Source organism: Hordeum vulgare, chromosome 6H (genome assembly GCF_904849725.1).
Source record: "Hordeum vulgare subsp. vulgare chromosome 6H, MorexV3_pseudomolecules_assembly, whole genome shotgun sequence".
Classification (NCBI taxonomy): Eukaryota; Viridiplantae; Streptophyta; class Magnoliopsida; order Poales; family Poaceae; genus Hordeum; species Hordeum vulgare.
The window spans coordinates 41,707,617-41,732,137 of NC_058523.1; the positions used below are offsets into that span (position 1 = coordinate 41,707,617).

At 43.0% G+C, this 24,521-nt stretch overlaps 1 protein-coding gene, 12 non-coding genes and 2 pseudogenes across 13 annotated transcripts; 1 reads left to right on the top strand and 14 right to left on the bottom strand.

Annotated features, from left to right (window-relative positions):
- The first annotated feature begins 545 nt into the window (after positions 1-545).
- On the top strand, positions 546-3,364 carry LOC123406392 (phosphopantetheine adenylyltransferase-like). The gene is made up of 6 exons (XM_045099896.1): positions 546-872; positions 1,151-1,222; positions 2,283-2,342; positions 2,582-2,676; positions 2,823-2,892; positions 2,991-3,364. The coding sequence occupies exons 1-6, from the start codon at positions 633-635 to the stop codon at positions 3,141-3,143; spliced, it is 690 nt and encodes a 229-aa protein (XP_044955831.1). The 5' UTR covers positions 546-632; the 3' UTR covers positions 3,144-3,364.
- A 12,394-nt stretch (positions 3,365-15,758) lies between these two features.
- Positions 15,759-15,849, bottom strand: LOC123406539 (annotated as a pseudogene).
- An 82-nt stretch (positions 15,850-15,931) lies between these two features.
- On the bottom strand, positions 15,932-16,022 carry LOC123406537 (annotated as a pseudogene).
- Positions 16,023-16,180: 158 nt separating this feature from the next.
- Positions 16,181-16,275, bottom strand: LOC123406510. Its single transcript, XR_006612199.1, has one exon. It is a non-coding gene; the product is annotated as a small nucleolar RNA Z223 (small nucleolar RNA).
- Positions 16,276-16,329: 54 nt separating this feature from the next.
- LOC123406678 lies at positions 16,330-16,408 on the bottom strand. The gene has a single exon (XR_006612338.1). It is a non-coding gene; the product is annotated as a small nucleolar RNA U36a (small nucleolar RNA).
- A 75-nt stretch (positions 16,409-16,483) lies between these two features.
- LOC123406590 lies at positions 16,484-16,567 on the bottom strand. Its single transcript, XR_006612260.1, has one exon. It is a non-coding gene; the product is annotated as a small nucleolar RNA R16 (small nucleolar RNA).
- A 55-nt stretch (positions 16,568-16,622) lies between these two features.
- Positions 16,623-16,710, bottom strand: LOC123406594. The gene has a single exon (XR_006612264.1). It is a non-coding gene; the product is annotated as a small nucleolar RNA R16 (small nucleolar RNA).
- A 434-nt stretch (positions 16,711-17,144) lies between these two features.
- LOC123406683 lies at positions 17,145-17,232 on the bottom strand. Its single transcript, XR_006612342.1, has one exon. It is a non-coding gene; the product is annotated as a small nucleolar RNA snoR118 (small nucleolar RNA).
- A 252-nt stretch (positions 17,233-17,484) lies between these two features.
- On the bottom strand, positions 17,485-17,583 carry LOC123406528. Its single transcript, XR_006612216.1, has one exon. It is a non-coding gene; the product is annotated as a small nucleolar RNA Z103 (small nucleolar RNA).
- Positions 17,584-17,765: 182 nt separating this feature from the next.
- LOC123406586 lies at positions 17,766-17,858 on the bottom strand. Its single transcript, XR_006612256.1, has one exon. It is a non-coding gene; the product is annotated as a small nucleolar RNA R64/Z200 family (small nucleolar RNA).
- Positions 17,859-18,599: 741 nt separating this feature from the next.
- LOC123406557 lies at positions 18,600-18,714 on the bottom strand. Its single transcript, XR_006612229.1, has one exon. It is a non-coding gene; the product is annotated as a small nucleolar RNA Z278 (small nucleolar RNA).
- Positions 18,715-18,937: 223 nt separating this feature from the next.
- On the bottom strand, positions 18,938-19,051 carry LOC123406556. Its single transcript, XR_006612228.1, has one exon. It is a non-coding gene; the product is annotated as a small nucleolar RNA Z278 (small nucleolar RNA).
- A 1,365-nt stretch (positions 19,052-20,416) lies between these two features.
- LOC123406638 lies at positions 20,417-20,517 on the bottom strand. Its single transcript, XR_006612300.1, has one exon. It is a non-coding gene; the product is annotated as a small nucleolar RNA snoR1 (small nucleolar RNA).
- Positions 20,518-20,606: 89 nt separating this feature from the next.
- Positions 20,607-20,694, bottom strand: LOC123406637. Its single transcript, XR_006612299.1, has one exon. It is a non-coding gene; the product is annotated as a small nucleolar RNA snoR1 (small nucleolar RNA).
- A 71-nt stretch (positions 20,695-20,765) lies between these two features.
- On the bottom strand, positions 20,766-20,857 carry LOC123406639. The gene has a single exon (XR_006612301.1). It is a non-coding gene; the product is annotated as a small nucleolar RNA snoR1 (small nucleolar RNA).
- Positions 20,858-24,521: the final 3,664 nt, after the last annotated feature.

The following is a 24,521-nucleotide window of genomic DNA, read 5'->3' on the forward strand; positions in this document are numbered from 1 at the left end:
TTCACTGTTCCTTAATTCCAATACAAACTAAAGCAGCTTATGTTCGAGAAGGAGTAAATTTCGTAGTACTTGGGAGATTCAACAAAGTGGTCATTAAGACTGACTGTGTAGAGATGATAAACCTCTAAAACACTAGTCACAACTCTCGTTTAACAGTGGCATCCGACTTTTCAAAAATAGAAAAGATATCCAATAGTTTTGTTTCATTCGTAATTCAACATGTAATGTGGTCAGCCAATGATCCAATACATTTGTGTGTACCAAGTATGCTTGCATTATGTGTGTCTTCGAAAGTTGGTTGCTCGAAACTTCTAACTTCAATTTTCTGTAAAAAAACATTTTAAAAGATGAATGAATCTATCTTTTAAAATATGTTTATTACACGTCCATACGTAGTCTTAAATATTTCCATGATTCTTAATGAAAAGTTACTCACAAAAAGCTTTTGAAACGAATCTCCAAGCACCACCCCACCCGAAAAGCGGTGGTGGAGAGCGGCTGGTAGTCAGCTCAGTCAAACTCCATATAAAAAACGGGGCTGCTCCCCTCCACCGCCGCACACGCGAACCAACCCCCCGCCCCCACCTACCTTCCGTTACACGCTGCTGCTGCGCGCGCGCCGTCGCGTCGCCATGGTAGCAGCCATGGAGGAGGAAGCGTCCAAAGGAGGGTCAGCGGAAGCTCTCGCCGTCGCGAATCCTGCCTGCCAGGTCGCCACCGCCACAGGGTCGGGCGACGGGGCGGACCATCCCGCCGGCGAACCCTGCGCGACGGTTACAAGCCCGCCGCCGTCCCGTAATAACAGTTACGCGGCCGTCGTCATCGGCGGCACCTTCGACCGCCTGCACCGCGGCCACCACCTCTTCCTCCAGGTCCGTCCCCTTCTCCGTCTCGTGGTCTCATGTCATCTCGTCGCGCCGGCCGCGGGCCGCTGGCAAGCCGAACGCCGCCCGTGCTCCGGTCGGTCGATCGATCGCCTGCCGTCCTCTCGTCCCGGCACCGTCTGCCTCGGCCGATTCGGTCGAGCGCTTCTTCCGCGATTCCGTCTGAATCGCGTGTATATTTCCTCCGTGGATCATAGCAGAGCCATGTGGTACCTCTAGACGGGACAAAAGAAAAACACTAAACTTGGCGTGTGATGTGGCAACAGGCGGCGGCGGAGCTGGCGAGGGAGCGGGTCGTGATCGGCGTCTGCGACGGCCCGATGCTCGCCAAGAAGAAGGTCAGCTCCATCTCTCCTTCCTCCTCCTCGTTAATTTGTCACATGCTGCTGATGACATTTTTAACCCGGCGATCAACTCGCCAGCGGCACACAGCCTCCTTTCGACACGTTCAAATCAATTAATTCTGGAACACATGCTCCCTCCGTACTGAATTAGTTATCGCAAAAATGAATAAAAATAGATGTATCTAAAATTAAAAAACATATCTAGATAAATTCATTTGCGAGAAGTAATTCCAAACAGAGGGGGTACCGGTACCTGCCGCTGCCGCGTCAATTTTTAAATTAAGTTTGAGACGACGAGACGTCTCAACTCGCGTCGCATGCCAACCAGGTGATGCTGCTCCACATCTACATGTCCTCCTAGCTGTTGGTCTGTCAGCTCATACCAACCCAATCCTCTCTTTGTACAAGAAACGGGAAGGATCCGTTCTGTCCCATGCAATGCCCAAGTGGAGTGCATAATTTTGGAGCATTGGAACCCTTAAGAAAAATTTCTATGTAGCAATAATTTGCACTATATTACAAAGAACAATGAATTGACTCGAACCTCTTGGAAATAATCATCTGTTCCTAAGGTTCATTAAGGTAAAACTTGGTAGAAATTCAACCGTGTATATGATACCAATGAGCATGACATGTTAACCTAGCACTTTTTTCCTATTTCGTACGTTCTTGGAAGCATGTTAATCAAAGTGGGGAGGCCCTAAACGTGTCATTATCATGTAAAGACATATACATTGATAAGTAGGTGAGCAGTACCGTTAGCAAGCAATCTTCCATTCCACGAATACAACCGGGCAACTACATAAAGTTCATTGAATGTGGACAGCGGGTTCAAATTCCATGGGCACCTGATACATACACCTCTGGTAGGGGTTAATCAATCATTGGTTGAGCTGCATGTATCTACCTCAAAGCACCAATTATTAGTTGAACTGCATACATTCTCTTTGTAAAAGCTACCTAGCTATTGGTCATGTCATCTAGACTTATTCTTGATAAAATCTATGTGCATATATCTGATGGGCATCTCTTGTTTTTGGTGGTTCGTTTGCAGTACGGTTACCTGATACAACCCATCGAGACACGGATGGAAAATGTCAAGGATTATATCAAGGTATTCTTCATCCAATCGTAAAAAAAAATCTCTTGTTCGTCAGCCTATGTATCACCTGAAATCAGCTCGCTACATTAATAGGTACCCGCTTATGTATATATGGCATCAATCTGCATTTTGGTACTAGAAAGTGACAATTACTTGTGCCCTGCTACTTGCGCCATTTTTTAGCCAGTAAGCCTGAAATTTAGCTTCACGTCTTGTCACATATCTGATACATTTCGCTGTCAACTTGGTAGTCTATCAAGCCGGATCTTGAGGTTCATGTCGAGCCAATCATCGACCCTTATGGCCCCTCCATTGTCGATGAGGCTCTGGAGGCAATCGTTGTCAGGTTAGGCTTCTTAATAGCCCGTCTTGCTTCTGTTTTTTAACGGGAGTTCTACTTTTCTAGCATGGCAAAGTATCATGTAAAAACTAATAACTACACAAGTCTTAAATATTTAATCCGTTCTTACTTCCATGGAATTCTTGGATCAGCAAGGAGACATTGCCAGGTGGACATGCTGTCAACAGGAAGAGGGCAGAGAGAGGCCTAACACAGCTGGAGGTTTGGTTGCAGCATCACTAACTATTTGCTCCAGAAACTATACGCTTTAGGTAGGTGCTGCAAGATGACAAACTGATCTTATTCATTCATTCTCCTAGATTGAGGTGGTGGAACTAGTGCCAGAGAAATCTACAGGAAACAAGATCAGCTCTACAGGGTTCAGAAAGATTGAGGCCGAAAAGGCACTGCAGCAGCAAATGCTGGACCAGCAGGAGGAGCAACAAGCAGTTGAGTTGGAGTGCAGGGCATAGCCAACCATCTTATCCTGTCAAGTTCAGCTGGCAGATTAATGCACTGCAAATCGTGTGATTACAAGTTCTACTTTACATACAAAAGAGTACTTAAAAAGGATAGCAGTAGAGCACTGCTCTTGTAAAAAATGGTTAGCAGCTATATTGGCACTTTGGCAGTACAGAATTTTCAAATCAGTACCTATAACCATAAAGATGACAAAATTTCACAGTTTTCCAAATTCCCTCGTAGAGGAGAAAACGGTTGATTATATTTAACTACTTATAATTTAAAGAGTTAAAGGGTGGCCATTTCTAACCGATCACCCTATATTTAACTCTTTCTATATATTTTTCTCACATGGAGTACATTTCCAACAATTACACACTATTTCATCAATCAAGCGAATGATCCAAATTCAACATGCACAACAAATAAACCATGAACACGCATATAGTTGCACGGATCGAGCAATTCAAATTAAAACATGAAAGAAAGGATAGGAACTAATCTAGCTATAGTATAGATAGTGTCACATGAAATCTTGACAAGTCAAGGAAACAGAACTTTCATATCCTCTGTTCGCACTACCTGGTTTGGAATTAGTACTACGTACCGAGATAATACTAACTAAACAGGAATTTCTTGGTAACTGTGCTTCTTTGAAGCAAGTCCTTTCGGGTTGGCTCTTCTGATATGTGTATTTGCTTCATCCAAAAGGCACCACATCCATCAAATATGATCTCCAAAATCATCACAACATAGCATGTCATGTCGTGGATCAAGTCCAACGAAAGTCATGCAACACGAACTCAAACACCATCATCACCAAAGAAATCATGACCACTTCCAAGGCCTCCACATCACCGCCTCAAGCTGCATTCCTAGAAAGTGGCAATTGCTAGTAAGCATGAAATTTAGCTTCTTCATATGATATATTTCGTTGTCAACTTGCTAATCTGTCAAGCCGGATCTCGAGGTTCATGTCGAGCCAATCATGGCCCCTCCATTGTTGATGGGGCTCTGGAGGCAAATCATTATCAGGTTAGGGTCTGTTTGGTTCCCACCCTAAGGTTGCCATGCCTAACCTTAGTCATTCCATAATATTTTAGGCATGTGTTTGGTTCGTTGCCACATTTGTGGCTTGCCACACTTTTCTAGTTATGTGATCCACATGTCATAGTGTTATTTATTTATTTTTGCCAAATCTTGTCATACTTGTGGTGACCATTTTGTTAGCCACACTTTTTGAGGCAGCCATACTTTGCCTAAGATTAGTTATGATAAAGTTAGTCATAAACAGAATGCCTTAGCTCAATGGACATGCCTTTTTTACCAGGATGCCTACTTTTGTAGCACGGCTAAGTATCATGCAAAAAAAAGTTATGTTTAAAATCTGACGTTCGTCGCAAAGGGATTTCCCAACAAACGCAAAATTATCGTGCCAAAACAATTGAAATTGCCATGTTGTCTGTAAAGGATTTGTAATGTACGGAAGCAAAAATTGCCATGTTGTAGGGAAAAAATGCCATTCCACACAACATAATTTCTTAAAAGTTGCCATGCATTTTGTTAAAGTTTAATTAAACATGTGTTAATTATGGAGTAATCTTCCCTTATAACTGCCATCTCTCCCTAACAGATGCCTCTTTATTGCATCTCTTCTCCTTGTATATGTTAGGAATATGCAACTTGTATTCTCATGAGACCATAGGCCGATATATATACCTGTACAGGTGTGGAACATATGCAAAAAAAAAAACCTTATACAACGGGATAAATACAAAGGGGCACATGACTTATATTATAACTCTAACACCCCCCCCCCCCCCTCAAACTCATGGTGGATGAACAACACTAAGTTTGGAGAGATAAAAGCCATGTTGTGCTCTAGTCTGGGCCTTCTTCAGGAAATCCGTCAACTGTAACTCGGAAGGCACATACTTAAGAGCAATAACCTGATCCTGCACACCAGCTCGCACATAGACGGCATCAACACCAATATGCTTGGTGAGCTCATGCTTCACAGGATCGCGCGCAATGCTAATAGCACATGTACTGTCAGACAAGAGCAGAGTCGGTGTAGTGACAGAAACACCAAAATCCTGAAGTAACCACAGTAAACAAGTCACCTCTGCCGTCAAAAGAGCCATCGCTCGCAACTCAGCCTCTGCACTCGAACGGGAAACTGCAGTTTGTTTCTTCGTCTTCCAGGCAATGAGAGAACCACCAGAAAAAACACAGTAAGCAGAAAGTGAACGGCGATCTGAAGGATCACTAGCCCACGTAGCATCCAAATAGGCCTGAAGCTGTAAATAACTAGAACGAGGAAAGAATAGACGGTGAGAGATCGTACCCCGAAGATATCGGAGAACACGAAGGAGATGACTATAGTGAACCGATGTGGGAGCGGAGACGAACTGACTCACAATATGAACCGGATAAGAGATATCCGGACGAGTGACAGCTAGATAGACAAGACTGCCAACAAGATGACGATAACCTGTCGGGTCAGGAAAGGGATCACCATCAGTAGCACGGAGGTGAACATTGAGCTCCATAGGAGTCTCAACAATGCGCTCGTCAGTAAGAGCAGCACGAGCAAGAAGATCCTGAATATACTTTTCCTGGGATATAAAAAAGCCATCAAAGGTAGAAGAGACTTCAATCCCAAGAAAGTAGCGAAGAGGGCCAAGATCAGACATAAGAAACTGCTCACTAAGACGGGCCTTTACAAAGGCAATATACTCGGGGTCATCCCTAGTGATGATCATGTCATCAACATAGAGAAGAAGGAGAGTCTGACCACGAGGAGAAAGGTGAATGAACAATGATGGATCATGAGCACTTGCTGAAAAACCAGCGGCAGTCACCACAGAGGCAAAACGCTCAAACCAGGCGTGGGGGGCTTGCTTAAGGCCATAGAGAGAGCGACGAAGACGACATACCATGCCATCAGGAACAGAATACCCAGGTGGTGGCTGCATGTACACCTCCTCACGCAGCTCACCATTAAGAAAGGCATTCTTAACATCAAGTTGAGATATAGACCAGTGGCGTGCAGAGGCCACGGCAAGAAGTGTACGAACAATGGTCATATGAGCCACAGGAGCAAAAGTCTCGTCATAATCACGACCATGCTCCTGCTGAAAACCACGAGCCACAAGACGAGCTTTGTGACGCTCAAGAGAACCATCGGAGCGAGTCTTAACCTTGTAGACCCACTTACAAGTGATGGGACGGACTCCGGGAGGAAGGGAAACAAGATCCCACGTACTAGTGCGTTCAAGAGCAGCAATCTTCTCTACCATCGCAAACTGCCATTCAGGATGAACAACAGCCTCACGATAAGAAGTCGGCTCAAGAACAGCAGCACCAGCGGTGGGAAACCCAAAGCGATCAACAGGCGGACGAGGACGAGGACGCAAGCCATAAGTAGGCTGAGACGAGGATGACAACACATCCACACAGGCATCCACATGACGTGAACGACGAGTGTAACACTGAGGAAAAGATGGAACAATGGAAGGAGGAATCGTTAAGGTAGAATCGGGGAGTGGCGACGAAGAAGTCACCGTAGATGAAGGTGTAGAATCCGGTGACATGCTAGGTGAGGAGACCGTGGAAGATGGTGGCGGCAAATCGACTAGAGGTGGAGAAGCAGAGGGAGTGGAACGAATAGGCAAAGGCTCGACGGGGGTGATAGGGGTGTCAGGAAAAGTGAGGAAAGAGATATCCTCCACTGAAAAGGTCGAGGAAGATGGTCGTGCGTAGAAGGGACGAGACTCATCGAAAGTCACATCCCAAGAGATACACATCCGACGACCGATAGGATCCCAACAACGATAGCCCTTATGCTCATCACTATAGCCTAAGAAGACATACTCAACAGACTGAGCGGTCAGTTTGGTGCGTTCGTGAGGGGCAAGAAGAACATAGCAAACACAACCAAACAAGTGAAGCATCGAATAATCGGGAGAACGATCAAAAAGATGCTCGAAAGGAACACCACCCTGTAGAGCAGCGGAAGGTTGTAGATTGATGAGATAGGTGGAGGTGGAGACGGCCTCAGCCCAAAAATGAGGCGGGAGAGAGGCAACAATCATCAATGCACGAGTTATCTCAAGAAGATGACGATGCTTACGCTCAGCCACGCCATTCTGAGCATGAGTACCAGGACAAGAGAATTGAGAGAGAGTCCCTTGCTCAGCAAGAACACCACGCAACATCTTAGAGATATGCTCGCCAGCAGAGTCAGCACGAAACACACAAATGGGCGAAGAGAACTCAGTATGAACCATGGTAGCAAAACGCTTATAAATAGACAACACCTCACTACGAGAAGTCATGAAATAAAGCCATGTGTAACGATAGAAGTCATCTATGAAAATAATATAGTATTTATGACCCCCTTTCGAAGCGAAGGGAGCCGGACCCCATACATCAAAATGGACTAAATCAAAAGGACGCTTAGACACTGACTCACTATGTGAATATGGTAACTGGATCTGCTTGCCAAGACGACAACCCCGACACTCTAAAGAAACATCTCCTAAGACAGACCCCAGAAGACCTCGACGAACTAAAGACGACAAACGAGAACCACACAGATGACCAAGTCGATGATGCCACTTCTGGAAGGAATCAGTAGCTGAGACGACCGAAGCGGAGGAACTGGCGATAGTGGTGGCAGCGGAAGGAACATGAAGCCAGTCCAACTCCCAAAGACCCTAAGAATCACGGTGGCGAGGACCAGCCCCAACCAGAGTGTGTGTGCGACGGTCCTGGACAGAACAAGAGTCAACGTCAAGGATGACACGACAACCAGAATCAGTAAGTGGACCAGCAGAAAACAGATTCATGGTAAGTCGAGGAACATGAGCAACATCAGGAACAGAATAAGACGGAGTGGTAAGATTGCCTCGGCTAACGACAGAAAGAGGAGTACCATCAGCAGTGAGGACATGAACAAGAGAATCAAGCGATCGAAGAGAGGAAAGAGTGGAAGAATGAGAAGACATATGAAAAGAAGCTCCAGAGTCCAGAACCCATGGGGATGTACCTGACTGTGTAGAAGGTGGTTGCTCAGTGCGGGAAGCATCAGTCACAGAACCAGTAGTACCTGTCGAGGAAGAACCTGAAGCAGCGAGCAGACGCTTAAGTCTCAGAATATCCTGCTCAGTCAAAGCGATGGCTGGGGCTATCGAGGTAGATGACGAAGTCCCTGAAGATGATGGTCGCGCCTTGCGCAGGTGTTTCCTCTTCATGTAGCAATGGGACTCAATATGACCATCATTGTTGTAGTAGCCGCAATGTGGACGAGGGCGACCTGAGCCTCCAGAAAGAGTGGGTAAGAGTGGCGGAGCACTCGAGCGAGAAGGGGTTGGTGCAGCAGGTGTCGTAGAAGGAACCCGAGCAGCGAGCACAGAGGGAACCTCCAGCAAACCAGCACCACGTAAGCCAGTCTCCTCGGCACGAATCTCAGAAAGCGCCTCCATGAGAGAAATACGGCCACGAGCAAACAACTAAGCACGAAGGGGCTCAAACTCCTTCCGGAGCCGAGACAGGAACTTGTAGACGCGTTGAAACTCCAAATTGGCCTGGACAGCCTGGCAACAGGGGCAAGTACGATAACCAGCACTGCGGAGAGAATCAAGTTGACGCCAGATAGCAGAACTATGTGCATAGAAGTCATCAACAATAGAGTCACCTGCTGAAGAGCATGCTCCTGACGGACCACACAGAGGTATAAGGCATCACCAGAGGGCTCATAGCGCTGACGAAGACGAGTCCACATCTCAAATACAGTAGGAAGACCCAGAAACTCGGAAGCAAACTGAGGAAAAACACTAGCAGTGAGAACAGCTGCAGCACGAGCATCATCATCAAGCCACTGGGTGTAAACAGACACAGCACCATGATACATCTGAAGAGCCTCCTCATAAGCCAAAACCTTCTCATCATAAGCACGGATAGCAGCCTCATCAGCAAGCTTAGCTGCATCCTTGGCGGCCTGATTAGCATCCGCAGGAAGAGCCGGTGGGGTTGGCGAAGTGGGAGCCATAGGAGGAACTGGACGTGGTGGACAACAGACCCCCCCAAGACATGGTGGACGTGGAGGCTGGCGTCGATCCGGTCAGGAGCGGCTTGAAGCAGGAGGAGAAGATCGAGCGAGAGTTGCAGGTGTCGATTTGGAGCAGGCCTGCGGCGAGACCTGCAGCCTGGCTAGATCGAGCGGGACGAAGCCTGTAGCGGGCAGAGATCGATCCGGCAAAGGCACGAGATCAAGCAAAACAGGGAGAAGGAGATCGAGGACAGACTTCGATCGAAAGCAGGAGAGACGGATCAATCACACAAGTTGCAGCGTGTAAAAAATTGACCTAGCTCTAATACCATGTTAGGAATATGCAACTTGTATTCCCTCATAGAGCGATATATATCTCACCTAATAATAAAGCGTCGTTCACTTCTGTCGTTCGTCGTGTCCGTTGTGGCATGCCCCTGAGGTTTCATGTATTCAACCCGCGCTCCAGCTTTGGCTAACCACTGAAAACGCTTCGTTCTTCCAAATAGACCCTGTAGTATTTGATGTTTAGCTCGTGCTCTTCTTTTCAGTAGCCAACACAGACGAACGGGGGATCCATTGATGCGAGCTCTCAACCTCCAAGCCTCCTAGATCTCCAGCCCAAATCCATGGAGTTCACGACCCAGATTTCAAATGGATTCGGCGCCTCGGGAGGATGAACGACACGGCGGCGGCTTCATTCGATCGAGTGTGCCATATGTGGCATTTGTGTTTTGCTTCCGGTGGCCGGTTGTACGGAGCTGCTGCTGGTGCGCGGCGAAGCGGGACGTCTGCAGGCCGTTGCTGCTGTACAGCTCGCCCACCGTAGCCGCCGCCGTCGAGGACACCGACGTGCCTTGCGGCGGCACGTAATACTGGAGCCGGTCAGAGCCCCGACAACACCAGAGCCGTTGTAGGTGCGGCATTGGGGTGGAGGTGCGCGGAGGAGGTTCCAGCCGATGTTGCGCTCCTTCTTGTGCGCGTTCTGGTGGCCGCCAAGCGCATATGACTTCAAGAACTTCTTGTTGCAGAAGAGGCGGACGTCCTTGCCGTCGATGCACGCGTCGGCACCGCCATCACCGCCCGCTCCTCCATCCTCGGTGACGGACTGCGCCACCGGCGCCAACGTGAGCGAGAGGTCGGTCGGCTTGGACGACGGCGGCATGAGGGGGGGGGGGAGTCCATGTCCATGTGGGGCGCGATGCGTCGAGAGGATATGATTATATATCTACAAGAAGAGGAAGTGGGTGGCTGCACGCAAAGGAAGCTCATGTCCCTTAGCAGAGGCGTATTAAGATTAGTATGGCATTTGGCACCATTACCATGCTTCCCTTGATTTTTTATCAGAAAAATTGCAGGGGTAACAGCCTTCACTACAACATATTCGTCTACAATTTTCTCCCCAAATATGAAATTATTTGCCACCTAAATTTTAACCCCCTTGAGAAAATGAGAATATTTATGGACGAATATGTATTTGATTTTGACAAATTTGATTGCAATGCAGGGGCTGGCAAAGTGCAGTGCTCTTTTCTCCCCAAATCTGATATTAGTTGCCGCCTAAATTTTAATCCCCTTGAGGAAACGAGAGTATTTATGGACTATGCTCTATGGATGTTGACAAATTTGATTGCAGGGGTTGGCAAAGTAATTGCAGTGCTCACCATTGCATATATATTCAGGGATACACCAAACTTTGGTTAGAAGAACATGATGACGAGGCAGTAAGGTTCATGCAGCTAGCATTGGAAGTGAGTATTTATGGTGGAAGTGACAAGTTTCCCTTTTTCTGTTGACAAACATCAATTACAACGCAGACACACAAGCTCACTGAAAGATATGTCCGGAAAGTAAAGGGTGCAAGATTAAGGATTAAACAATTTTCAGAAATCAGTACAGACAGGGATTAAATAGTTTCCCAAATATCTAATGTACTCCAAGGCAGACAAGTTTCCCTTTTTCTGTTGAGAAACATCAATTACAACGCAGACACACAAGCTCACTGACTCACACCACCACACAAATGCACTCACACAATACCTACAGAAGACCGGGCCACACCATCGGGCTCGCTCGTTGTCTTCACTTTTTAACAAGAAAAGGCCTCTGTTGGGAAGAAATTTGCCCATAGATTTCAGGTTGAAATTCAGAAGAAATTGTTAGAGCAATGAGATCAAAATGCAGAAACTGTTAGAGCACTCACACAGAACCATGGTCAATCATGGAATCAAAAAAGTACAGTACTTATGGCCCCTCTATTTCTGAGGGGAATCAAGCTTGGCAAAAAAAATGAAAGTCTTTAAAACATCGGCAGGAGGGCATGCTGTTAACAGGGAGAAGGCAGAGAGGCATAAAACATCGGCAGGAGGGCATGCTGTTAACAGGGAGAAGGCAGAGAGGCATGTCACACAACTGGAGGTTTAGCTGCAAGATCACCATCCAACTCGTGATATGTGATGCAAGATCACAGACTGGTATTTCTATAAATCACCTAAAATGAAGTGGTGGAACAAGGGCCAGAGAGGGAGGGGGGGGGGGGGGGGGGGTCAGCTCTACAGCATTCAAAAATATTGAGGCCGGGGAGAAACTGTAGCAGCAAAAGCTGGACCATGAGAAGCAACAACAAACAGTCTGGTTGGTGTGCAGGACATAGCCAACTATCTTAACATGTCACTCTAAAGTTAACTAGAGCATAGCTGGAACAGGAGAAGAAAAAACAAACAGTTTGGTCGGAGTACAGTACTTCATTAGATTCATACTGCCAAACTAGACTAGCAATGGAATCTAAATGTACCCCTAAAGGTACATTTCAGCCAGTCCAATCCCAGACATCAAACAGACTTGTTTTTCTCATAAACATCTCATCATGGATTAAGGTTCACACACCATCAGCTTCACGAAACCAAAAAATGATCAAATAAAACTACAGACAAAACACACAAAGTCACTGGCCTCATAGAGAAGATTAGATAGTTCCACATGAAGAAAATTCAGACATATGCTTGTCTATAGTATAGTTTAATCCTGGGCCGCAACATTCCAAATAACAATGGCACTATGGCGAAAATACATGAAAAAGATCCAAACTCAATTCCATAATAACTCACAACAACCATTCTAAAGGTCTATTTAACATCTACATCAATTCAGGGCTTCATGATCTATTAATAGCTGGCTGGAGCAGCTATAGCCTGAATCATTTAACATTGTCTCCAACTTTCACATTATGCCGAACAAATAAAGAGCCGCTGAATTTCCAAGAAAATAATATCAAGTAAATATAAAATAAATACTTAACATTTTTAAAATTTCTTGTGCAGGTAACGCTCAAATCAATGCCATCAATCACATGAAAATCACGGGAGAGTTAAACAAAGACCATTGTACAAAAATTGCACAGCAAACCACAAAAAACTGGGTTGAAAGTTGAAACTGATGGATGGCATTTGCTACCCATGGTTAACACAGGAAGATTAATAAATTATAGGGAAAAATAAGAGATATATAGAATGAGTTATTGCAAGGCATCAGAGCGGATATTAGTCCAAGCATGGAATTTTCCACTGAGAGTGTAGGTTATCTGTCACAAGAAATTCCACACTGGATAGCAACCATAAGGATTAGTTTACAGGCAGAAATATTGTTAAGAGTGTTAGGAAGTATTAGTATTAGTCTAGGAGTCCTTATTAGTCTATTAGTATTAGTCTAGGAGTCCTTATTAGTCTATGTTTACTTTCCTTGCACCTCAAGTCATATGTAATATATATATGCCCCTTGGGCCTTTAATATAGACAAGTTGCTTTCCTAACATGGTATTAGAGCTAGTTAATTTTTTTTGCACGCCGCAACTCGTGCTATTGATCCACCTCGCCTCGTCGTCGTCCTTTGTGGCCGCCCCTTCTTTTCTCTGTCTCTCGTAGCGGCAGCTCTCCACGCCGGCTACTCTCCTCGTGCCCTGCCTCGTCCCAGTCTCCATCGCCAAATCGGATCAGTCCAGGACGAGATCGAATCTTCCTGCTACCGCTCCAGCCGCTGGTGAATCCCCTCCTGCTACCGCTCCAGCCACTGGTGGGTCCCTCCTGCTACTGCTCCAGCCGCTGGTGGATCCCTTCTACTGCCGCTCTGGAGCTGCCGTACTCCCCTGCCTCCAGATCGCATCGACTCCTCTGGTACTGCTCCAGCCGCTCCAGCCGCCGTACTCCCCTGCTGTCGGATTGCATGTGGGATCGGGTCGCTAGATCCCATCAGATCGGGCCGCTTCGCTCCGCCCTGCCTCCAGATTGCATCGACGCGGTCTCAGATCAAGAGGTTGACTGAGATTTCAAAAAAAAAAATTTAAAAAAATGTCTACTGCATCGGGCTATGTTGTTGTCCCTCGTTGTTCGGTGATCTTCGATGGTAGTAACTACACCGAGTTCATTGGCTTTATGCGCATTCACATGCGTGGCATCCGTCTCTAGGGTGTTCTTTCTGGCGAGGTCTGGTGTCCGTCACGTCCGGTTCCTCCTGTGGCTCCCACTCCGCCGATCCCTCCGGCTCTTCTCGCGGATGCTCCTCAGACTACAAAGGATGCAGCTAAGGTTGCTGATGAGGCTGCTATCCGTGCTTATGATGCGAAGGTCTTGGCTTATGAGGAGGCTCTTCAGGTGTACCACGGTGCTCTGTCGGCTTACACCCAATGGCTTGATGATGATGCTCGTGCTGTAGCTGTTCTCACTGCTAGTGTTCTGCCTCAGTTTGCCTGTGAGTTTTTGGGCCTTCCTACTGCCTTTGAGATGTGGACTCGCCTTCGTCAGCGCTATGCGCCCTCTGGTGATGCCTTATACCTCTTCGTGGTTCGTCAGGAGCATGCTCTTCAACAGGGTGACTCTATTATTGATGACTTCTATACACAGAGTTCTGCTATCTGGCGCCAGCTCGATTCTCTCCACACTGCTGGTTGTCGTACTTGCCCCTGTTGCCAGGCTGTCCAGACCAACTTGGAGTTTCATCGCGTCTACGAGTTCCTGTCTCGGCTCCGTAAGGAGTTTGAGCCTCAGCGTGCTCAGTTGTTTGCTCGTGGCCGTATTTCTCTCATGGAGGCGCTTTTTGAGATTCGTGCTGAGGAGACTCGCTTACGTGGTGCTGGTGTGCTGGAGGTTCCCTCGGTGCTCACTGCTCGGGCTACTTCTACGCCCCCTGCTGCACCGACCCCTTCTCACTCGAGTACTCCATCGCTCTTGCCCACTCCTTCTGAGGGCTCAGGTGGCCCCCGTCCACATTGTGGCTACTGCAACAATGATGGTCATATTGAGTCCCACTGCTACATGAAGAAGAAACATTTGCGCCAGGCGCAATCATCATCTACAGAGACTTCGTCATCTACCTCGACAGCTTCAACCATTGCTTTGACTGAGCAGGATATTCTGCGACTTAAGCGTCTGCTTCAGGTTCTTCCTTGACGGGTACTGCTGGTATTCTGACTCAGGCAGTCAGGACCATCTCACGCACACTCTGGTTGGAATTGGCCTTCGCCGCCATGATATTATTTTTTCTCTTCCGCTGCCATCATCCCTAATCTAGTGTGTGTTTTCTAGTTTTCTTTGTTTTCCGCTGCGTCCACCAAATCCGTTGATATTTTGTGTTTTCTCATGCCATGCGAGTCCACCTTAGTCTGTCAGCCGTTTCTTTGGTCCTGATCCTTTCTATGCAACTTTTGTGGCCTATTTTTCCTTGTTGTTTTCTATAGGATTTTCTAGACTTCTGCGTCCACCAAATCCGTTGATATTTTGTGTTTTCTCATGCCATGCGAGTCCACCTTAGTCTGTCAGCCGTTTCTTTGGTCCTGATCCTTTCTATGCAACTTTTGTGGCCTATTTTTCCTTGTTGTTTTCTATAGGATTTTCTAGACTTCTTTTGCATTGTCGATCTACGTCCATCGTGCCTTATCCGCCGAGCTTCTTTCGCCGACGGTTGTCGTGGACTATGATTTTCTGCACAATGCTTTATTCTCTTGATGTGCCATCTTCTTTTGAGAACCCATCTTCTCTTGATACTTTTGTTGTATCTTCAAGTGATGCGGTGTCTTCCTCTAATGTGCCATCACTTCGGTGTCTTCACTTGATGTGCTATCTTCTTTTGACAACCCATCTTCTCTTGATACTTATCTTGTATCTTCAAGTGATGCGATGTCTACCTCTGATGTGCCATCTCTTCGTTCACTCCTTCGGCAACTCGACAAGTTTTGAAGACTCTTCACGCTACGACGACACTCTCAAGACGCGGATTTGGATTATCATTTTTTTTTAGTATTACACCTCTTCAAATGCAATGCTATCGCATACGCTTTGCATTTGAGGGGGGGTGTTAGGAAGTATTAGTATTAGTCTAGGAGTCCTTATTAGTCTATTAGTATTAGTCTAGGAGTCCTTATTAGTCTATTAGTATTAGTCTAGGAGTCCTTATTAGTCTATGTTTACTTTCCTTGCACCTCAAGTCATATGTAATATATATATGCCCCTTGGGCCTTTAATATAGACAAGTTGCTTTCCTAACAAAGAGCAGCAGATCAAACCAAACAATAAGATCTACAATATCCTCAGTTCAGGTCTCCAAATTGCTTCTGCATCGCACCTTAGCACATCAGAAGAACGAAAGTATTTAGTTTGATCATCATCGGACAGCTTCCAACATCAGATAAAAAAGCACAAAACACTCTTATTGCAAACTACAAACAGAAAATAGCACATAAAAATAAGATCAACAATATCCTCAGTTCAGGTCTCCAAATTGCTTCCGCATCGCACCTTAGCGCATCAGAAGAACGAAAGTATTTAGTTTGATCATCATCAGACAGCTTCCAACATTAGATAAAAAAGCACAACACATTCTTATTGCAAACTATAAGCAGAAAACAGCACATAAACAACATAAGATACAGAACTTGCTTTGATGAAAGTGTTTTTCACCACAACCATGGTCAAATCAGCACACATATAAATCTAAAAGAAGGTGCAATGGCTCAGATATTGTATAACATATTTTCAGTCATGAATTTTCAGAAGCAGAACTGGCATGTTTGCTGAAATTGTTTTATCATCACATCAATGGTAAACCAAAACACATAAATCTAAAAGAATGACAATAAAGAGAATTGATCTTTTCAGCACATAATAAGAAATTCAATCATGTTTTCCCTTGTGCTTCATAAATTAATCAGAAGCACGGGTAAGATTCCCACTAATCCAAAGAAATCCACATAAGAGATGGGCATATGTGCAGATAAGATAACTTGATAAAAGTCTTTTGAAGTTGATGGGTTGCATCAGATAATAAGCGGAGTTTTGTAAACATATAAAAGATTCAGTGTTTAGCACATAATATTTGACATCATTTGCAACCCTGGGTTTGATAATCTTGTATGGCAAAACAAGGAAGACAAATAGAGCACTTTGTGCAAGGCATCAGATAATGAGATGAGATTATTAGTCCACACATGGAATTTTCCATTGAGTGTGTAGGATATCGGATCATCATTTGCCAGCTCAGAAACTTACATAAATCTAAAATTTTAAGAATAATATCTGAGAAGAGAATCTTGGTTAGACCATTTAACCCAAGAGCAATAGCAAACGCTGCAAAGGGTTGGTAAGTAAACCATTTCTCTATCCGCGTCCGCTACGTCCCACTAAGATCTTCATAGAGAAGATTTTAGACTAAAAATCATCAACAAAGATCAAAGAAAATAAAAAAAATATGAACATATTTCTCCAGCAGAAAATTAGTCAAAAAACAGACAGATAAAAAACAAGTATTAATATAGATCCCTCAGAGTGATAATATAGATCTCATCAATGTATTAATCAGGCCACTACTTTTTAACATAACAAGTCATCACCAGGATCCATAAACAATAATCTCCAACAAGAAAAGAAAAATCAAACAGAAACATTACACAGAATCATAACAAATGGTTGAGCGGTCAGACAATGCTTTCTAGGCAAGTGCATCTCCATCAGACTGCAGCAATGTCCGCTGCTCAGAGCCCAGTGCATATCTTCATCCATGACATCAGAAGACACATACAACCAAACAGTAACCGACCAAAAGTGAAGGAAGAGAATCAACAAACAATAGACGAAAAAATCAAGGAAGAAATATCTGTATAACTGTATATCCTCTGATAAGGATTGCAACAGCACACAGTATAACTGTATGATTATAGTCGATCATTTCGGGAAAGGATCCTCGTATCCCATTCTAAACTTCTAAAAAATGAAACAAATCCAAATAGGAATGATAGAAAAGAACAAACCAAGACGGATCAGACTTCTGGCTTGGAATCCTCCAATGAAGGATTACAGTTGCGCACAGTATAATCACAGTCAATAATTTGGGGAAAGAGTCCTCACATCCATTAATTTTCTGTGCAGTGCATTCAATGTTTAATATGCAATAATATTCTGTGTTATTTTCCTGCATCGTGGCAACCATGTTTTGTTGCAACACATACAAAAAATCTTCCACCAATATAAATGGCAAAAGCATCCACAGTTGCAAGTCAAGGGTGAGGAAGTCCTGAAACATTACAGATGGTATTTCATTGCTCAGGCATATGATATGACTTCTCATTGACACCAGATGCATCTCTGAAGTCTAACATGCAAAAACTCATAATTCATCACCACAACGACATAAAACTACACAAATTAAGAAAATATCTAGATAAGACAATTACAAGGAAAATGGATGAACAAAAATGGGGCTTCATGCAGGATCAGAAGGAAATTAAAGATGGTTATCAGTCACTGTACATCAGAAACACGGACCAACTTTGCTTCATCACATCCCACAAAGATCAACTTTTGGAAACGAAAAACAAGATAAATGTTTTTCTTGGCGAAGTGATGATCAAAGACTTGAATACTAACAATCAGATCATAGATCATATTGTTGCATTGTTCTCATCCTGGAGCTACATCCTAACCACAGGTAAATCATTTAACATTGTCTCCAGAAAATAATATAAAGTGAAAATAAAATGAATAGTTAACATTTTTAAGTCCTTGTGCATCGGTTATCTATGGTTTAAGGCAAATAAGATTGGATTTCTGAACTGGAACTAGATTGAACGTGAGATTTTCAGCCTCTTCTGCTAAAAACATCTTATACTTTGAGATAGATGTAATACTTGTGAGAGGATAGTTAAACTAAGCTAAGATGATACAAACACTTAGTTTTACCCAAATGGTAAGTGCCACTTGTAGCAAAGTAACACAGGCTTACCATTTTTATTACAACTAAAGTTGCCATCAGAAAAAAAAAACTGAAACTTGGCATCCAATCAGAAAGTTACGCTTCACAACCACGCATGTTGCACTTATCTGTTGAAAAAAAAAGTTGAAAACTGGAAGAAAAGTTTAATGTGATCAGAACCTCAGACTTGCCCATTGATGTCATGTGGTTACAGCGCCTCCAGGTAGGTTCATCCTGTAAACAGGATCCTGGAGCCATCTGCACCTCCAAATATTGGGCATGACATCATTGGCATTTCAGATGATGCTTCAGCTAAGATCATACACAAACGCATAATTTTACCCAAATGGTAAGTGCCACGTGTTGCACAACGTAACACAGACCTAAAATTTTTATTACAAGTATAGTTGCCATCAAAAAATAAAAACAAATGAAACTTAGGCATCCAAACAGAAAGTTTTCACAACGATGCATGTGGCACTTTGTTGAAAACAAAGTTGAAAACCGGTGATCAGAACCTCAGATTGCCCATGGATGTCATGTGGATACAGCGCCTCCAGGTAGGTTCATCCTGTAAACAGGATCCTGGAGACATCTGCACCTCCAACTGTTGGGCATGTCATCATTGGCATTTCAGACAATGTTTCATAACAAATTACAAGCTCGCAATTCAGATCAAGTACACATGGCAAATACAAAGGTTTAACAACTACACACATAGAATTTTCCATTGAGAGTGTAGGGTAACTGATTAAAAGAAATTCCACGCTGGATAGCAAGAAGAATACTATTTAGACACAAATACTGTTAAGAAAATACTGTTAAGAAAATACTGTTAAGAGAAGCAACCGTGCGATCACTTCCACAGGAGTCATTACAGGTCTGTAACTACAAAATTAGCGTCACAGCTGTCAAAATCAAAATACCAAAAGTGTGGACGGGCATTTTTGTATGACATGTGCATGTATGTAAGAGCTGCCAGTGCCTTCGAGAGAACTCAGAGGGCATAAAAGAGGGGCGAACTCAGATACAACAGAAAACTGTAGCTTCAAGGGAACGAGTCGAGTGGAAACAGATCAGACTCAAGAGACTGAACATTCCAATGACCAGATGATGAAGCACAAACATATCAAAAGTCAAGACCGGATAACAAAGCACACAAAATATGTGTTGTTCATTATGTACTGTTGATTTCCTGGGTCATCACTGCCTGCATTGTTTTACGTTTTAAAGCAAACATATTGCAATTCTGAACTGAACATGAGTTTATTTCTTCAAATATCTTGTAGCAGGTTCTGCTGCACAGATGATTCAGACAGAATGCATGAGTGTTTAACTCCCACCTTGTAGAAACATACATAATCTGCAAGTTTTTCAGCCTAAGAGGTAATACTTGTGAGAGCGTTGGTGAAGTGACTAATATAGCACCTCCAGGTAAGCTAATCCTTTTTTCCATGAAGAGGAAAACTAAAAATTGGTTTGGCCTTTGTAAAAATGGCAATCTGTCAAGTTCACATGGCAAAATATTGCGTCGCAAATTGAGTACTGCCTCCAAATTGTGTACAACCTTTACCTTCCAAAAAGATAGCTGACCTTTACCTTCCAACAAGATAGCTGCAGAGCACTGCATGTACACAAGGAAGATAAATTTAGATCAATATGCTCACAGATCCTTGTCAGCTTTTACATTCACCAAGAAAACAAACGATTATTTCCTCTCGGATAGGCCTCCTTTCTCATTCGAATGTACAACATTTTCACTAATGATCATCAACAACTGAAAGACTTCTTGCTCTACTTTATCCTTAGTAATACAATCTGCCTCAACCTCGTTTTTTTATGATCCAGCGGGAAGGGTATTTGACCATAGAGCAAGCAATGCAACGTTAAAAAAAAGGATTTAAAAGACGAGAACACACGACTGATCTCAGATTCAACAAGGAGAACAACTGCAACAGGCTACCTTAAAGATGATGGCAACGGAACATAAAGAAAAGCTCAGACATTTGCTATACTCTGCTCAACGAAGTGCAGCCCCTAGAGAGGCGCACTTCTCATACAAGAGGTGTCAGAAGAAAGCGATGCTCATCACAGCTGTTCATACTACTACGGAACTACCGAATGCCAAGGCAAACAACCAAGAAGAAAATAAACATCAGCGGTAAGAGCCAACGGTCATAAGATGAGCTCAGAGGGTTGCTAATCTGCTCATGGAAGGGACGAGTCCCTTCTCATACAAGAGGTGTCAGAAATAAGCAGTGCTCATCATGGCCAACGAATATGACCAATATACTGTGCTGTTGCAAATCCATACAAAATAAGCAAACAAATCGTTGTGTGGCTGTGCTCAGATATGTTTGCTGTGATCTGCTCAGCGAAGCGCATCAAGGCGCTTCTCGTACAAGAGGTGTCAGAAATAAAGCAATCATCACGGCACAAAAACAACGGAAGATCGACATCTAATGGCAGATGAGACGGCGAGAGAAGTAGAGATGAAGCCAAAGAGGAGAGGACAAAGAGACGGCGAGAGAAATAGAGGCCGTGGGGTGCGTCGGCGGCGGCGGCGGCGGCGGCAGTTCAAACCCTAGAGAGGTGCTGTGTAGGAACCTATGCCCACGGTTGAGTTATATAGAGAGTGCGTGGGAGTGGGCCAAGATTTCGGGTGGGCCTTTCGTCCTATGGAATTGTAATGGGTTGCTAAAAAGAAAGCACTGAAGTTTCTTTGTTTTAGCACGTTGTTTCGGGACCTACCGGAACCGGCGCCTCCATCGCTCCTTCTCGTGGGCCGGTTCATATAGAATCCGTTGATTACTAAAATATTGAAAAAAATATCATAGAATTTTTAAAAGTTCAGATTTACAAAAAAAAAAATCAATGATTATGAAAAAAGGTTCACCGATTTTTGAAATATCTTCATGAATTTTCATAAAATTCATAGAATTCGAAAAAGAATCATCGACTTTTAAAAACAGTACATTGATTTTCAAAAAAGCTTACGAAATTTAAATTATGTTCACTGATTTTCAAAAAAGTTCACCAATTTCAATAAAAAAAGTTCAATGCTATTTAAAAAGCTTCATCGATTTTGAAAAAAGTTCACACACTAAAACGCACACAATATCTCTAGATGGACCGGTCCATTGTAGAGCGTTGCAAGTGCCCCTTAGCAAAATTTGCATGTAACAGACGTCTGTGGCGCTAAAGAGGGTTTGCCCCTCCTATGCATCGCTCGTTGCCGCGAACTGCCAAGCGGATGCACAGGGGTCGCCCGAGTGGACAAGTCCGGTTGTTTTTTTGTCTTACGAAAATTTGAAGTTTTCCTTTTTTATTTTTTTCTGTTCCTTTTTTTTCTGCTTATTTCCTTTCTTTTTGTTTTGGTTCGTTTTTCTCTTTCCTTTATCCTTTTCTTTTCGAATTTGAAGCAACACATTTTTCAATTTTGAAGAACAACTTTTAAGAATCCAAAACATTTTTTGAACTTATGAATAATGTTTGAAAAACAACAACAAAATTGGAACATTTTTTAAAAGCAAGAACATTTTTCCTAATTTAAGAGCACTTTTGGAGAATGTACTTAGTTTAAAAAATGAAAAAAATGATACTTCGAATTTTACTTAAATAGCATTCATTTTTTGAAAATACCGATCATTTTTTGAAAGTACTGAACATTTTTCTTAAATTATGAACATTTTTTAAGTTATGAATGTTTTTGAACAACGGCAACTTCGTAAAATTTAGTACATTTTTCTAAAAAGAAAAAACATTTTTCGAATTTGAAGAACAATTTTTGAAAATCTAGACCATTTTATCAATTTATAAACAATGTTTGAAAAATGACACTTTTCAAAAATTTGGAACATTTTTTTAAAGTTAGAACATTTTTCGAAATTTAAGAACAATTTTCGAACATGAACGTAGTTTATAAATTCGACATAATTTCAATATTCTCAAAAAAATTAAAATACCAAACATTTTTAAAATACTGAATATATTTTTAAACATAAACTATTTGAAATTAAAATATTTTTCTAAAACACAAACTATTTGAAATTTAAAATATTTAAAGAAAACTAAAAAACATTTTTCGCATTTGAAGAACATTTTTAAATATGAACTTATTATAAAAAATAAAAAAGAAACATAAAAATGAAAACAATAGAAAAAAAACGTAAAAACCGTTCAAGGAACCTGCTAGGAGTAGAAGGTTCCCAAAACCGTTGGTTGACCGAAACTGGGCCGCCCAATCGACTAGGGTGGTGTATTTTTAGTATGGATTTTGAACAAACAACTTCAAATTTGAACATTAAACTGTGCAACTAAAGCTTATTTTTGTCTTTGTGTGGCCGAAACACCCACCTCTCACACGTGATGATCTTGGCTCGAGGTATAGTAGTATCTTGATGGATCCGTCCATGCATAACCTTTTTACCCAACACCTACGAAAAATAGTAGGCACGATAGAAAAAACATATTAAAAGAGAAGATGAGAAAAATTGATGATGCAAAAGCGAGATCAAGAAAAGAATGAAGATAAGGATCATAAAATCACAAGCTTAATCACTTGTACCCAGAAATCCATCTCCACATGACTAATCATGTGACAAACAAGAAATCCATCTCCACATGACTAATCATGTGACAAACAAGCAGTAGGTCAGTAGCCACAAATCCATGAGACATGTGTAATCATTAGGAGGCACAAAATCCACTTGTGCATGAAAAAATCTCAGCTCAAAATGAACCGTATATTGTATACGCATCAGAAAGAATATAATAAGAAATCTAGAGCACATCACGCAGTCAATTGTGCTACACACCGCACGCCCCTTCTTGGGACCCATATTTGTTTTGGTTTGATGCTAAGATGGATAGGCTATCGACAGTTGGTTGTCTGCCGTTATTCTCTTTCCAGCGATTTTGCCCATGCATCGTCTGTCTAAGTCTCCATCTCTCTCTTTCCACGCAAAGTCCCTTCCTACCTTAGATCTGTGTCGCTTGGAGGCACTCAAGGTAACTGCGCAAGTGCGGCGGCCGGCGACCAGCGCAGCCAAGGTAGCGAGGCAAGCTCTTGCCTCTCCAGGAGCTCGATTTCGATGAGACTCACAAGCAAGGGAGCGAGGAGATCTCGATTCTCCGCGGGCGAGCTCAGTGGCGTGGAGTCGCACCAATGATCTTTTTTTTTAAAGATTTCAGGACTGCCTGACCTACAGCCAATGAGGAGGAAGATGAGCGCGGCTGAACGCGCAATTGCCTGGGGAGCACAGGCGATTTCGGTAGGGAGGAGTTCCGAGGCTTGATATATTGACTGGTGTTAATTTATATAGTCATGGATCGGACCGTGATGCTTCGAGGCTCCTGCAGAATCCTTGTCCGAAACCGGTCAAGCGAGGCGAGATCATGCGGAGAACGACGCTTGTTTTTAATTATTATTAGGTGCGCTTGTGTCGTTCATGAACAAAACGGTTTTGAACTGCGGGTTGAATAACAAAAATTATAAGGTTTTTTTTATAAAAATAACATGGTGGATTTTCCGACGAAAGCAATAGCCGCTTTATTATTAGGTATAGATTAGCTAATAGACCAAACATTAGCTTCTGGACAAAAAAAATATATATAACCATGGCAGAACACACAATAGGGTTGATATTTGGAAAACATTTTTAAAACATATCTTGAAAAACTGCAAACAGTATTGAAATGCTGTATTTTTTCATTTCAATTATTTCTTGAAGAGTGAACCATTTCGGTAGTCCAATTTTATTTTAAAAACGGAACAATTTCACTAAATCCGAAACAGATTTCCGAAATGCGAAAATTTCTGAGAAAACGAACGTATAATGGAAAATGTGATCAAATTTTAAATTTCCAATTTTTTTCTGAGACCAGAAACAATTTTAAATTCTAGAAAAATATTGGAAAAGTATAAAAACATAAATTCAGAACAAAAATTTAAAACAATGACATTTCTTTAAAAATGCAAAGAAAAATCGTATTTTGACGCTTTTCCAAGTATGCGATTTTTTTTGAAATATTTAACATTTTTTGAAGCATTAACATATTTCTGAAACAATGTGAACAAATTTTGAAAACGAGAACATTT

Coding starts and splice junctions, on each gene's coding strand:
- LOC123406392 (XM_045099896.1), top strand. CDS start 633: ATGGTAGCAGCCATGGAGGAGGAAGCGTCCAAAGGAGGGTCAGCGGAA. Junction 1,223..2,282: donor CGATGCTCGCCAAGAAGAAG/GTCAGCTCCATC, acceptor GTTCGTTTGCAG/TACGGTTACCTGATACAACC. Junction 2,343..2,581: donor ATGTCAAGGATTATATCAAG/GTATTCTTCATC, acceptor TCAACTTGGTAG/TCTATCAAGCCGGATCTTGA.